Below are 12,968 nucleotides of genomic sequence, written 5' to 3' on the forward strand. Positions count from 1 at the left end.
AAAAAAAAAAAGCCTATCTCCAGGCCTAGACACACCAGGCTGTCAGCTTTTGTGGCAAGTGCCTTTCCCCCACAGGGCCATCTTGCCAGCTCAGTACTTGTATGGTTTATTAGTTAGATGCTGGAGGGTGTTTGGTTGAGAATACCTGAACAGAGATGTCCAAGATGACAGACAAGACGGGAGGAAGATGGCCGAGACAGCGGAGGGAGGGATGGCAGGGAGGTAGGGGAAAGTCAGAGCTCCTTTCCAGGGGCTGCGTTCAAGTCTTCTCTGTCATTTCCTCTCAACCTCCTTTACACAGGTAAAGCTCAGAAGACAAACTGCCAAAGGTTGCACACCCAGCAGAGCCAGGGCTTGAAGCCAGCGTGTGGAACGCCAGACCACAGATTAGTCTCATTCCTGCCACTGCCAGGTACCAGACAATGGAGAGATAAATGGGGGGGGGGGGAGGCGGACCCGAGTTAGCCTTGAGGGAGGGTGGCTCCCAGGAAGAAACCCATCTGAGTCTGAGGCTTGGTGTTCGGGCTCTTGTGTCTCTCCCCCAGAAAGGACCATCGGCAGGTGGCCCACTTGCCCCAGGGGAGATGACAGGAACTGAGTCCTGTGCATTGGCAGCAATGGACATTACGATGACCCAGATTCCGGACAGTGGGTAGCCAGTTCCAGTTCCTGTGTTAATCCACTGCTAATGAAGGCAGGAAAACACGTACCTGCCTACAGCCACAAATCCCGGGGAAGGCAGAGAACAGCCTGGTAGGGGCCTCCCAGCTTCAAGAGCCTCCTCCTGACAGTGATCTGGGGGGGAGACACCTGCTCCCCTTCAATCTTTGTCAGGCACTGCCAGTCCACCAGCCTGGTCTGGGCTTCTGGCTCTAGCCCCCCCTGCTGACTAGGATAACTTCAGCCTATACACCAGCTAAGCCTGGTTCTGGCTCAGTGTGACAGACAGTAAGGACTGCTCTAAGTCGTGTGTTCAGGAGAAGGGTTCCCAATTAGGGGCCACAATTCTGTTTTTAAATTAAGTCAATATCAAGACAGCAGATTCGGGCAGGACGAGGTGGCTCAGGTCTTTATGCCCAACACTCTGGACACAGAGTCCAGGAGATCTCTGAGTTCAAAACCAGTCTGCTATCCATAGTGATTCCAGAACAACCAGAGATACCCAGTGAGACTCTGTCTCAAAAGCGAAAGCGCAGGAGCAAGAACGGATTTGTTCAGTGCCTTCTGGCTGACGCATCGGACATGGCAGCCATCGCTGCCTCCACCGCTCCTGGCCTATAGTGTAGGTTCAAGGGACCCACTGGGTCAGTTTGCAGGAGCTGAACCTGAGTTTCCATACAAAGTAAGCAGGCTGTTCTGGAATAGCCAGAGAAAATCACAAGCTCAGATGAGAGGTTGAGGTCGGGCCTGGCAAAGCCCTCTTGGGTAGCCTTCCCACTCCCTCTTATCCCTCCTGCCAAGTAACAGAGTCTCCCAGCACTAACTAAAGTAGGCTCCTTCCTGGAGCTAGACCCTCTGATCTTCCTTCCTAGAATCCCCCGACTTCCTTGCTGTCCTCCAAACCCACCTCCATATGAAACAGCACCCCACTCCACAGGAGAAAGCCAGCATGTCGGTAGGGAAGTTCCTCTGGAGACAGAGACGTGCACACACGCACACAGGACACAACCATCCCCCTTCCACCCCACTCCTAGGCCAGGGCACGGAGCTCGGAAAACAGGCTCTCTGCTCACACAAGGGCCGAGACTAAGCGCAGGAGCAGGGCCTGAGTGGCAGAGGGTGTGGGACAGAGGAAGGAAGGGGGGAGGGGCGGCTTGGGCCCCACAGGTGTGTCCGGAGGCAACAAACACAAAAGGCCCAGGGGTTGAGGGGCATCTCTGCCCACCAGCTTCTTAATCCCAAGGTGGGGACCCCCCTCTCAAGCCCCCACTCCCAGCTGTATACAGTTCACAGGTTCAGCCACCCTGGCCCTCTGGAGTGGGGGACAGAGGGGACCCAGTTAAGCGTACCCGCTAGGCTTTGGCTCACCCACGTCCCCCTACCTGGCTGTCGCTGCTGCGGGTGTGACCCCCGACCCAGGGGGACTGAGAGTCTGGGGAGGGCAGCTCGGAGCCCGGCCTGGTTGCTGCTCGGCGCCCGGAGACGCCGGGTCCTGTCCCCATGGTGGCTGGAGGAAGCGGCGGTCTGCACTGCGCTCAGGACAAAGCGCGGAGCCCCGCTTCCTGCCATTGTGCAGTCGCGCCCGGGAGGGGGTGGCTAGATCGGTGACACCCCGCGGAATCCCAGCCACTCCCAGGCAGAGCCACTTAGCTTTGAGTACAGCTTGGAGACCCTGCCTCTGGGACTGAGCCCACCCCAGGGGCTCGAGACACAGCACAAGATGGGTGCAGCCGGTTTAAGGATCAAATCCCTTAGGATCCCGCCCTGGGCCAACTCTTTGCTGGGACTCTGGCATCTTGTTGCATCCTCTGTTGAGTCCCGTGCCAGCTCCATGCAAGGTTCTAGGGGACCCCCACCACACACACCCACACATAAACCCCAAGCAAGAGCCTGGGGATCTCTGCTCCAGGGGCAGAGGTAGAGACTCCAAGGCAACACCTGACCTGGGAGAGAAGCGGGAGGTGCGGGGAGGGCTGGTGAGAAAGAGTGGAGGAGCTGGGCAATTCCCAGCTGTCCCCCGGGAGTTGGGCCAGGGAAACCCCTCAGCCAGGCAGGCTTTCGCGGGAGGTCACTGGTATTGCTCGGACGGGGCACTGACGCCAGAGGGCGCTCAACACAACATGACAAGCCGCCAGCTCTCTCCCCGACCCATGGGGGTGGGACTGTCTCCACTCTGGTTATCAAGGGTTTCTACACTCATTCCAAAGGGGGGGGGGCACACTATTTTTTTTGGTTGGTTGGTTGGTTGGTTGGTTTTGGTTTTTCAAGACAGGGTTGATCTGTGTAACAGTCCTGGATGTCTTGGAATGTACTTTGTAAATCAATCTAGCCTCAAACTCAGAGATCCGAATGCCTCTGCCTGGGTGCTGGGATTAAAGGCAAGCTCCAAAACCTCCCAGCTGAGGGGTGCGGATGACACCACTATTATCCCTTCCCGTTACCTAGGGGATAAAGCAGACTAAAAAAACAAGTGCAGAGGGGCTGGAGAGATGGCTCAGCGATTAAGAGCATTGCCTGCTCTTCCAAAGGTCCTGAGTTCAATTCCCAGCAACCACATGGTGGCTCACAACCATCTGAAATGAGATCTGATGCCCTCTTCTGGCCTGCAGGCAGACACACAAACAGAATATTGTATACATAATAAATAAATATTTAAGAAAAAAAAAAAAACAAGTGCAGAGTCATGGCTAAGCCCAGACTGGTTCATACAAGAACTCACTGTGCTCACTGTGTAGCTGAGAATGACCTCGAGACAGGGTCTCCAGAAACTCCAGAAAGCTGCGATCACCACGGTGAGTGCTAATTTTTTGTTGTTGTTGTTGTTGTTGTTGTTTCAATTTTGTTTTTAGAGACAGGGATTTCGAGTGCTGGGATTAAAAGCCCGCACCACCACCGCCTGGCCACGAGCGTTATTATTGGTTGACAGTTGTCAACCTGACTACATCTGGAATGAACTACAACCCAGAAACAGAGGACACACATATGAGATGGTGATTTGCTTGGTTTGAAGGAGATGAATCCACTTCCAATCCAGACCTTTGAGGCAGGAAGATACATCTCTGATCTGGGTCATACCTCCTGCTGGAAGCCCAAATAAGGGCATGGAAGAAGGAAGTTTTTGCCTGCTAGCAAGTCCATTCCTTTCCTGGCACTAAGACTCCTTCAGGATTCCAGAGTCTACCATAGACCAGCTGAGAAAGTCTTGTGAACTCCTGGACTTTCCATTCACAGCCCGCCATGATTGGATCAGCTGGTGCATAGTGATTCTATGTACAGAAAGAGATTCATTCTATAAATTCTGCTTTTCTAGAGACCCACACCTGGTTCCCCAGTTCTGGGAACCAAGTGCTAGGCAAGCTTCTACTGATGGAACTATATCCAAGCCCTGCTTTGTTAACAGAGCATTGTTCAAAGACAGGATCTCACTCTCGTAGCCAGCCAAGGTTGGCCTTGAATTTGAGCCAATCCTCCTACCTCAACCTCTTTTATTTTATTTTATATTTTTATATGCACAGGTATGAAGGTGTCAGATCCCCTGGAACTGGAGATACAGACAGCTGTGAGCTGCTATATGGGTGCTGGGAATTGAACCCAGGTCCTCTGGAAGAACAGCCAGTGCTCTTAACTGCTAAGCCATCTCTCCAGCCCCCTACCTCGGCCTCTTAAGCGTTGGGATTATAGGAGTGAGCCACCATGCCTGGCTTAAACCCAGACCTCTGACTCAGGTTGTGGCATCGCTTCCTTGGGCACCCCTCAGTCCCCTCTGAGGAGCACATACAGCCACTGGCACATCTACCCCCTAGATAGCCCCTGCATCTGACACCGTGGAAGATGGCAGGAAGCAGGGACTTCTGAGATGGTTCTTAGGGCAGTAATTAAGCATTACTTCACTTCAAGGGCTACCTTTATCCCCAAAGCCAGATCACTCACCATCTACGACTTAACTCCCCTGAAAGACAAAACAAAAAATCTCACCAGAAACTGATTGCCCTCATCTCCTAGGTGGTCCCATGTAGTCATCTGTCCTCTGGCCTTCTGGCTGACAGCCCTAGGGCTCCCCAAGCTCAGAGCCCTCACCCCTCCATCCAGAACTGTATGTGCTCTCGACCTTCAAATGGTTGGCACAGGGCCCCAACCCTACCTCCCCAAAGGACTCTCAAAAATAACGCCATGGCCTCCTCCTTAGTCCCTAAGGTTGAATGAATCCCTTCTTAGCTTTCTTATAACATGACATTATTCTGCTTCCTTGTTCTCCGTCATTCTTTCCTACAGAGGCCAGCGGCCTAGCTCTCTGGCTCACTAGGTGTCCTCAGCCTTCAGCTCACAACCACAAGCAAGAGCAACAAACAAAGAAAAGCAAAGGAAGGATCTTCAGCTAACGAAGAACTTGGGACAGAGAAGTTCTCAGGGAGGTTATCCCACCTGGGGCCAAGGGTCAACCAGAGCCTTCCCCACAGCTTAACTAAAAGGATTTCTCCCTCTTCCTGGAACCTAAGGTGACCTTGGGCCTGCTGGCCTCAGAAAGATGAGCTTCCATTCAAATTCTGGTGGTCCTCAGCCTGCCCCACGGTCAGACAGCTACTGCCTTCCACCGAGTCCTCCCAACTTCCTGTCCAGGAGTTTGAGCATCAAATCCCACTCAGACTGTGGAGACAGTGACTGTCCCCGACTTAACAGGAAGAAGTTGAGGCCAGAGAGGCGGCAGGTTCCCCAAGGTGGCTAATACGCAAGTCGGCAAATGCACGTCTGTGCTTGGAACTGCTGCCCACGGCCCAGGCCCAGGGTGGGGCCGGGGCATAGCACAGGCTAAGTGGTGGTTTGGACAAGGTCTTGAAGACTACCTTCTTGAGAAGAAAGCAAAGCTCAAAGACAGCTTGGAGGGAATCCCAATGGTATGGGGGTAACTAAGTCCCGGAAAGTAAAGATCACTGGAGCCAAGACATTTTACCTCAAGAGGACTTCCGAGTGCCTGGGCTCCTGTCATTCTCTGTCTTGGCTATTCTAGTGGGGGGGGGGGGGTTGGAGGGCTGCTTAGGGGACCAGGAACTGCTGCCCCTTGACCAGAATGTAGGGTCAAGTTAGTGACAGAGTGGGGGTGAGGAAAAGAGCCAAAGTTCCTGCCATGAAAGGGGAAAGGCCTCCCACCTAACAGACTGCAAGGAGCTAAGGGGCAGACCTGAGGTCCCGGCCCTTGGCTCCCTGGGGAAGGGGGCCCCTTTCCAGACCAGCCTGGCTCCAGGGTATGAGTCAGGGCTGCCTTGCTGAAACTGATACCCAGAAACCAGATGCAGAAGATGATAAATATTGGAGTCTCTGAGGCACCCCAAGCAGGCACTTTCCTCTCTAGGACACTTTCCCCAACCCCAGAAAGTCAAAGGATTCTGTGGCCATCGATAGTCCACACAGGGCCAGCCTGGAATAAGAGGAGTTCTGGATCCAGTAGGAACTATGGATCTGGGGCAGGACGCGGAGCCAGCTTGCTGCTCGGCACACAGCAGATGGCCCCGAAACAGCAGCCGGGGTTCTTGTCTGAAAGACACACTTGCCCTAGGCTTCTCTAGCAGGGCTGGGCTCCCCTGAGAGATGGCCCAGGGCTCTACCCGCCACCTCAGATATCCAAGGGTGGAGCCTGCATGCGTGGGCAGGCCAGTCAGGGTGGGGTGGCTCTGCCAGGCAGCTCTGACTGCAGGCGGTTCACGGGCCTCTTCCTTTCCCGAAGGCTGGGCCTCACCCTTTTGTCCTATGGGTCTCCAGTCCTGCTTGGAGGCAGAGCCTGATCTTAGACAGATGGCACAGGAGCAGAAGCCAGACTACAGCTCCCTCAGCATAGGCCCCTTCCTTAGCAAAGATCCCGGCTGGGCTGCGGTCTGTGAGTTTTACCCCCCTAAGGCAGCACGCAGATTCCAGGGACCTGCTTCACCAGTGGCGCTCCAGAGGATCATGGGGAAGGAATCCTTAGAGGTTTTGTGCCCCACCTAGCCCTGCTCTCGCCCAGCGGCAGCAATCTTCTCACCGTGTGAAGGCAGCGCTGGCAGGCCACCACTAGAATGTGCCACAACAGCTGTTGTGTCCTACTGGGCACTGGACCTTGATGTGGGACCCAGGAACAGTAAAAACCCAAGAGCAAGGTCACTGAGGAGGGTCACCCAAGGAAGGGGAAGCATTTGTAGGGCCTAGGGACCCTTAGACTTCTTTCCCTGTCTCCCACCAAGACTGGCAGATTGGTCTCATTCATTGGTTCATCAGGCAGCCTGAGGCACAGCCTCTTGCGACACCTGCTGGCCCCCAGGGACCTTTTCATCTGAGACCAATCCATGGGACAGGGTCATTCCCTACATCCCCACCCTCACTAGCCAGTGGCCTTCACCCCACGGTCAGACTCCTCATGGCGCAGGAGCAGTGTTTGAGCACGTTCCCTCATTAAATAAGAAGAGAGGTGTCAACGGGAACCCTAAGCAGGGAACTGCAGGCCTTGTGAGGCCCCCTAACCTGGACCACCGAGGGATGACACTGTCTCCTCCTTAATAGTCCAGGCTTGAGCTACACACGTCAAACCCAGAGGTGCACAGAGCCCAGAGCAAGGAGAACAGCAGACACACAGGCCCTGACTCACCCATCAGGCCGAGACATAAGGTGTCACGGCAAAGTCCTGCTCACCACCCAGAGGGTGGCAGGAGGCCAAGCGGTGGCTCTGGGGGATAAGCTAGGATCCTGGATACCGGGAGTGAAGAGTGGGCTTCATGGCATGTGACAGGCTGGCACTCCACCCATCTATAGCAGTCAGAGCCCCCGGTCCTTCACCTGGGTTTCAAGAGAGGACATAGGGAGAGGAGGGGCTGTGACCAGAAGCTGTCCCGACAGGAGCAAGCAGGGGACCAGGCTGGAGCACCCGCAGCCTGAGTCTATGAGGAAACTGCCTCAAATCAGACTGGGCTTCTGGGTATCTAAACAGGGTGTCCCAGAGGTGGGCCTGCCTCTCTCTGGTTCCTTACAAAAAAACATGCATTGATTTCTATTTGACGTGTAAGTATTTCATCTGCATGTACGTATGTGCACCACAGGTGTGCTTGGTGCTCACGCAGGCCAGAAGAGGGTGTCAGATCCCTTGGAACGGGAGTTATAGACAGTTGTGAGCTGCCATTGAGGTGCTGGGAACTGGATCCAGGTTCTCTGCAAGAGAAGCCAGAGCTCTTAACCAATGAACCATCTCTCCAGTCACCTTACCCCCTTTTGGAGAGGATTTCATTGTATAACCCTGGCTGGCCTAGAACTCTCTATGTAGACTAGGCTAGCTTTGAACTCACGAGTTCTCCTTAGTACGCTGAATGCTAGGATTAAAGGCATGCGACCACACCTGGTGTGTTGTTTTTATTTTTATGTGTGGGAATGTTTTGTCAGCATGTATATATGTGCACCAGGTGTGTGCCTGGTGTTGGAGAAGAGACTAGAGTGTTAGCCCCCGTGTTGTGATCCACCATGTAATGCTGGGAGTAGAACCCAGTCCTCGCCAAGAGCAGCCAGTGCTGTAACCCCTGAGCCATCTCTCCAGTCTCCCCCTCCTCTATGCTTTTTTATTTATTAAAGATTTATTTTTATGTGCATTGATGTTTTCCCTGCATGTGTTTGTGTGAGGGTGCCAGATCTCCTGAAACTGGAGATACAGACAGTTGTGAGCGACCATGTGGGTGCTGGGAATTGAACCTGGATCCTCTGGAAGAGCAGCCAGTGCTCTTAACCACTGAGCCATCTCTATAGCCCTGCTTTTTTTTTCTTTTTTAATAAAAGGTCTTGCTATGTATCCATCCTAGGCCAGCCTCAAACTCACAATAATCCTCCTGCCTCAACCTCTTGAATACTATAATTACAGGCATGTACTATCATGCCTGGCTGGGGCCCTTTGCAATTGGCCCATGCCTGTCACCCTTGGGTGGATTGTAGCTCTCCTCTCTCAGCAGCCTGTAACTTACTTAGGACTGGGGGGTAGACAGCCACAGTGGAACAAACAACCCAACCTTCTTTCCTTACCCCAGAAGGGTAGAGCTGGGGTTCCAACTACCAGTACTGGCTGTGGAACCGGACTCCACCAGGCAACTCCTCTCCTCTGATCTTACTTGCTGGGCAGGCGCCCCGAGTTTTCAATTGCTTCCCTCAGATTATTTAGCCACAGCCTAGGCAATCGACACTGATGGCTTCTCTGGTCCTGCCCTGTTCAGCAGTGATGGGACCACCACCCGCTCACAGCTGACCAGACTCAAAAAGGACCATCACCTCCAAAAGCCCCCAAACCTGACCATTTCCAAGGGAAGCTGGTATCCTGCCTCTCACTCCCAAAGCACTGCCCAGAGAACAGGCCAATCCTGTCACCTTGCTCACGGCATCCCACCTACCCCTGCTCAGGGACATCACAGGTACAGTTCACTCTCTCCTTCGGTCACCTGGACACAACCCCAGATTACTCCTTTCTCCACTCCACAACACTGAGAACTCTGGGGGTGACATCTATACCCACTCCATCAATCCTAGGCTCCTCATCTGCTTGAATACGCTCAAGGACGGGGGGGGGGGGCTCATGACTAGACAATGGAGGAACAGCTCCAGACGTTGAAAACGTCTCTATATAGAATCAAATCTTGCCTCCCTATCCAGGCCCTAAAGAGCAAAGCAGAGAGCATCACCTCTCTCCCTGGCGGCTGTTTGGGACCCTAGAGCAGGAAGTCCTGACTGAGGCTCAGGCCCTGCCTTGACTAGTCATTGGCACAGCGTGTTGGTCACTCTGCGGAAATGGAGTTGCCTCTACCACCCAGAGTGGGCTGCTGGCACACGCTGGGGCTAGCACAGAATTCTGAGCAAACACAGCTTCTACGTCAATATTCCCAAATCCTTCAGTGGTCCGGTATCGGCCCTCTGCCATGTCCCCTTATGACCCAAGTTGTGGAGCAGACTTACCAGAACGCTTGCCACAAGGAGGCCCAGCAAAGAACAGGGCATCAGTCACCGCCCTATGGCTATTTTGTGGGAGGGCTAAGGACACCCATGACACTTACCTGCCTTGGTCACCCCCCACCCCCAGAGTGTAATATGCACTTGTCGGGCAGAGTCTGGTATGGAGCCCTGTGAAGTCTCTCTCAGGGAGAGACAGAGGGCACACCCAAAGCCTGGGAGATAGGCTTGCTGATTCCCCCACACAGTACGGCATCGAGCATTCCCATACGCCATGGCATGCACGCAGGGCACTGCCCTAAGCACGCTACACAAGGGGCTTCTTTTCATCCCGGACAACTGAAGGAGGCGCACTGGCCTGTCCAGGGTCAGACAATTGCAAAGAAATCCTGGAACTCGACAGTATGAGCTATGCATCCTCATCCTGGACAGGGAGAAGAGGTACCACGTCTCTTTAGGGTCTCCACGGCATACAGCCCTGCCACTCAGGACAGGACACGTAGAGTGCTCCTAATGCAGCCCACCTTCCTTCTCTTCAGGGTCTGTCCTCTACGGACCGCTCTCCCAACGCCCCTCCCCTGCTCACTGTGTTCTCTGTCTCCACACCGCCTATTCCCAGGACCAGAGTTGACTCAAGAAAGTCCACCATGGGCCGGGCGATGGTGGCGCACGCCTTTAATCTCAGCACTCGGGAGGCAGAGGCAGGCGGATCTCTGTGAGTTCGAGACCAGCCTGGTCTATAGCGCTAGTTCCAGGACAGGCTCCAAAGCCACAGAGAAACCCTGTCTCGAAAATCCAAAAAAAAAAAAAAAAAAAAAAAAAAAAAAAAAAAGAAAGTCCACCATGGTTACCCCGGCTACAGTGAGTTCCAGAGACGGAAAGCCGGGGTGAGGCAGATCTCAGAAGTCCCAGCACCCAAAGGAGCCCCCACCAGACTCAGGTGCAGCCCTGTCTGCAGACGGCCTTTCCTGCTAGCAGCTCCTGGTGCAGCTGGAGATTGAGACCTTGTCCTCAGAGAGTCTCACCCTGGGGCAAGCTCCACCACGTAGGCAGGTTCCTTCGCCTCTCTGCGCCTGAGCTTCTCCAGGGCACCTGGTACATCACCACAGTGCTAAGTCAAGGCACCAACAACAATCTTCGTTATTCTCTCCCCGTACCCTGTCCCTGTCCTCTCTGCCTCATCGTCCCCTTCCCTGGGCCACTCCTGCTTTCTTCCTGTTACCGCCCATACCTCCACTTCCGTCAGGGTAATCCTCTCCTTGCCAGAGATGACCCCATCGTTACAAAGGAGCTGAGCTGAAACCCAGCAGGCCAGGCTACAGAGGGCCAGCTGCTGAGACCAGCCCTCTTCTCGTGCCACTTGGGGCCCTGTGGGGGGGGGGGACAGTGTGTCTTGTCCCTCTGTCACCCCTTCAGGACAGATGCTTCAGGCTCCCAGCAGATGTGCTGAGAGAGCACTGGCCAGCTTGCTTGCCAATCTGGGGGAGAGGCAGCCAGCCAACACCAGAGCCCAATGCCAGGCACCACCCGTGCCAGCAGATTGTATCTGACATCACTGCCGCCCCCTTGCCTGGTGACCACGGCAACTGGAGGCCGCCCCCTTCTCTTTCCGCCCCCAGAACAGTCCTCATGTTCCTTCTGACCATGGGCCTCCTGTACTGGATGCATGGTGGCGGTGGGGCGGCATTTTAAATCTCCCCCACAGCTGGCACGGCCAAACTGCGTGGCGGTAGGAACGTGGGCGCTGGCTTTGCACATCTGACTCCTGGGTTCGGATCCCCAGACTACCACTAGCGGGCCACGTATTCATAGGTCAACCATTTCACGTGTCCTGAGACTCAGTTTCCTTACCTATTCCATAGGTGAGGGGATTGAGACCAGGACCTACCCCAGAAGAGAGGCGCAAGCTGCTACAGCTCTCAAGAGCTATTGTCACACAAATGTGTGCCAGGAAGGGGCTGCCTCTAGGAGTGGGGAGCCTTGCCCAAGTCACAGGACCTCTCCGAACCTTGGTATCTTCATCTGGAAAGCAGGGTGACAATACCTTCCCTGCTGAGCTGCCACAGTCTTGGGTAAGCACAGAAAACGTGTGGCACGGAGCCCACGGCATCAAAAGATATTCTTGCTGCCACCTCTCTCCCTGGCTCCCTTCTTCTCAGTTTATCCAAGGCCAGTGGCCCCCCTCTCCTCCCCTCTGCCATCTCCACGGCTGTACTCAAGCCCCACAGTATCCCCAGAACAACGTCCAGGTGCCGAAGCAAACCCTGGGGACCGCTTCCCTTCCTCTGTGGCTCCCAACTTCTCAGGCAGTGACAAGGACCCCATGAGGCTGATCTTGTTTTGATTAAAGTCCCCCCCACTCCACTGTCCCTCGCCATGGACGCCTTCTCGCCTCCTAAACCAGCCACCCTGAATCCAGAGGGCACCGCTATGCCCTGGCAAGGAGACCATGGATGTCCTGGGAAGTGAAAACTTGTCCTCCGTGCCCCAAGCTATCCAGTCCCCTACCTTGGCAGCCCGGCCCTTGTCCATGCAGGCTGGGTTCTGGCAGCGCAGCCCCTTCTCTTCTGCTGGGCTCTGGTCTTCTGTGGAGAAGCAGAGGGCATCAGTTCATGGATGGTGGCGGTTCAGGGGGCTGGTAGGGCAGACTGCTCAATCCTGCCTTCAAAGGAAGTCAGTGTCCTTTTCTCTTTTAAATGCCAACTTATCTGCAGGGGAATCTGTTTGCAGAACCCTTTTCTGTGCAGTTCCCCGGGGAAATTGTCCAGATTCCAGGGGGGAGTCCTTGGAAATCAGCTACTCCCTCCCTCAGTCCCACCAGAGGGGGGGGGGGTAACTCAATGATTTCCTGGAGCCCCAGACTTTCTAAGCTATTCCAGGCAGGGCCACGGGGAGGGAAGAGGGGTTAAAGGGTCCAGGATGCCCTTCCTAGCCTAGTTCACTAAACTCAGACCCTTTGAAGCTAGACATTCCCTTCCCGAGGCCTGGGGCGACCTCTGTACCCCGCTGTCCATCTCTGACCATGAGTTTGGGGCCCCTCCAAGCTGATGCCTTTTCTTCTCGGAGGCTGGGGCGCCGCAGCGAGGGGGCAGGGGCGAGGGCAGGGCAGCTGCAGCCAGCCCCGGGTGCAGAGGCCGGCGTCCACCGGGCTCCAGTAAGGCCCTCCCCGGGGCAGGCCCGGCCCCCACCCCGCGCGGAGCCCTCCGAGCCACCCTGACGATCAGCCGGCCTGCAGGGCGGGAGCAGATGTCCGCCGGGTCGCACTCACCCATGGCGCCGAGCCTCCCGGAGCCGAGCGCGGGAGCCGGGAACCGAGCGCGGGAGCGGGGTAACCGAGCGCCGCGGCCGCCTGGCGCGCGAGGCGGGGC

At 55.2% G+C, this 12,968-nt stretch overlaps 1 protein-coding gene across 5 annotated transcripts in view; it reads right to left on the minus strand.

The window, feature by feature from the left end:
* The window catches only part of Plekhg5 (pleckstrin homology and RhoGEF domain containing G5), a 33,614-nt gene extending 20,669 nt beyond the window's left edge, over positions 1-12,945 (minus strand). For 3 of the 5 annotated variants that reach the window (XM_026782179.1, XM_013348627.2, XM_005353659.3), the window contains exons 1-2: positions 12,869-12,945; positions 12,109-12,185 (exon numbers count right to left, since the gene is read on the minus strand). In XM_026782179.1, the coding sequence (XP_026637980.1) occupies positions 12,109-12,185; positions 12,869-12,872 (81 nt within the window). In that variant the 5' untranslated portion in view covers positions 12,873-12,945. Of the gene's footprint in view, positions 1-2,042; positions 2,163-12,108; positions 12,186-12,621; positions 12,679-12,868 lie in introns of those variants that run through there. The other 2 variants (XM_026782180.1, XM_026782178.1) reach the window with 2 other exon arrangements.
* Positions 12,946-12,968: the final 23 nt, after the last annotated feature.

This window comes from Microtus ochrogaster, chromosome 10, assembly GCF_000317375.1.
Source record: "Microtus ochrogaster isolate Prairie Vole_2 chromosome 10, MicOch1.0, whole genome shotgun sequence".
Lineage (NCBI taxonomy): Eukaryota > Metazoa > Chordata > Mammalia > Rodentia > Cricetidae > Microtus > Microtus ochrogaster.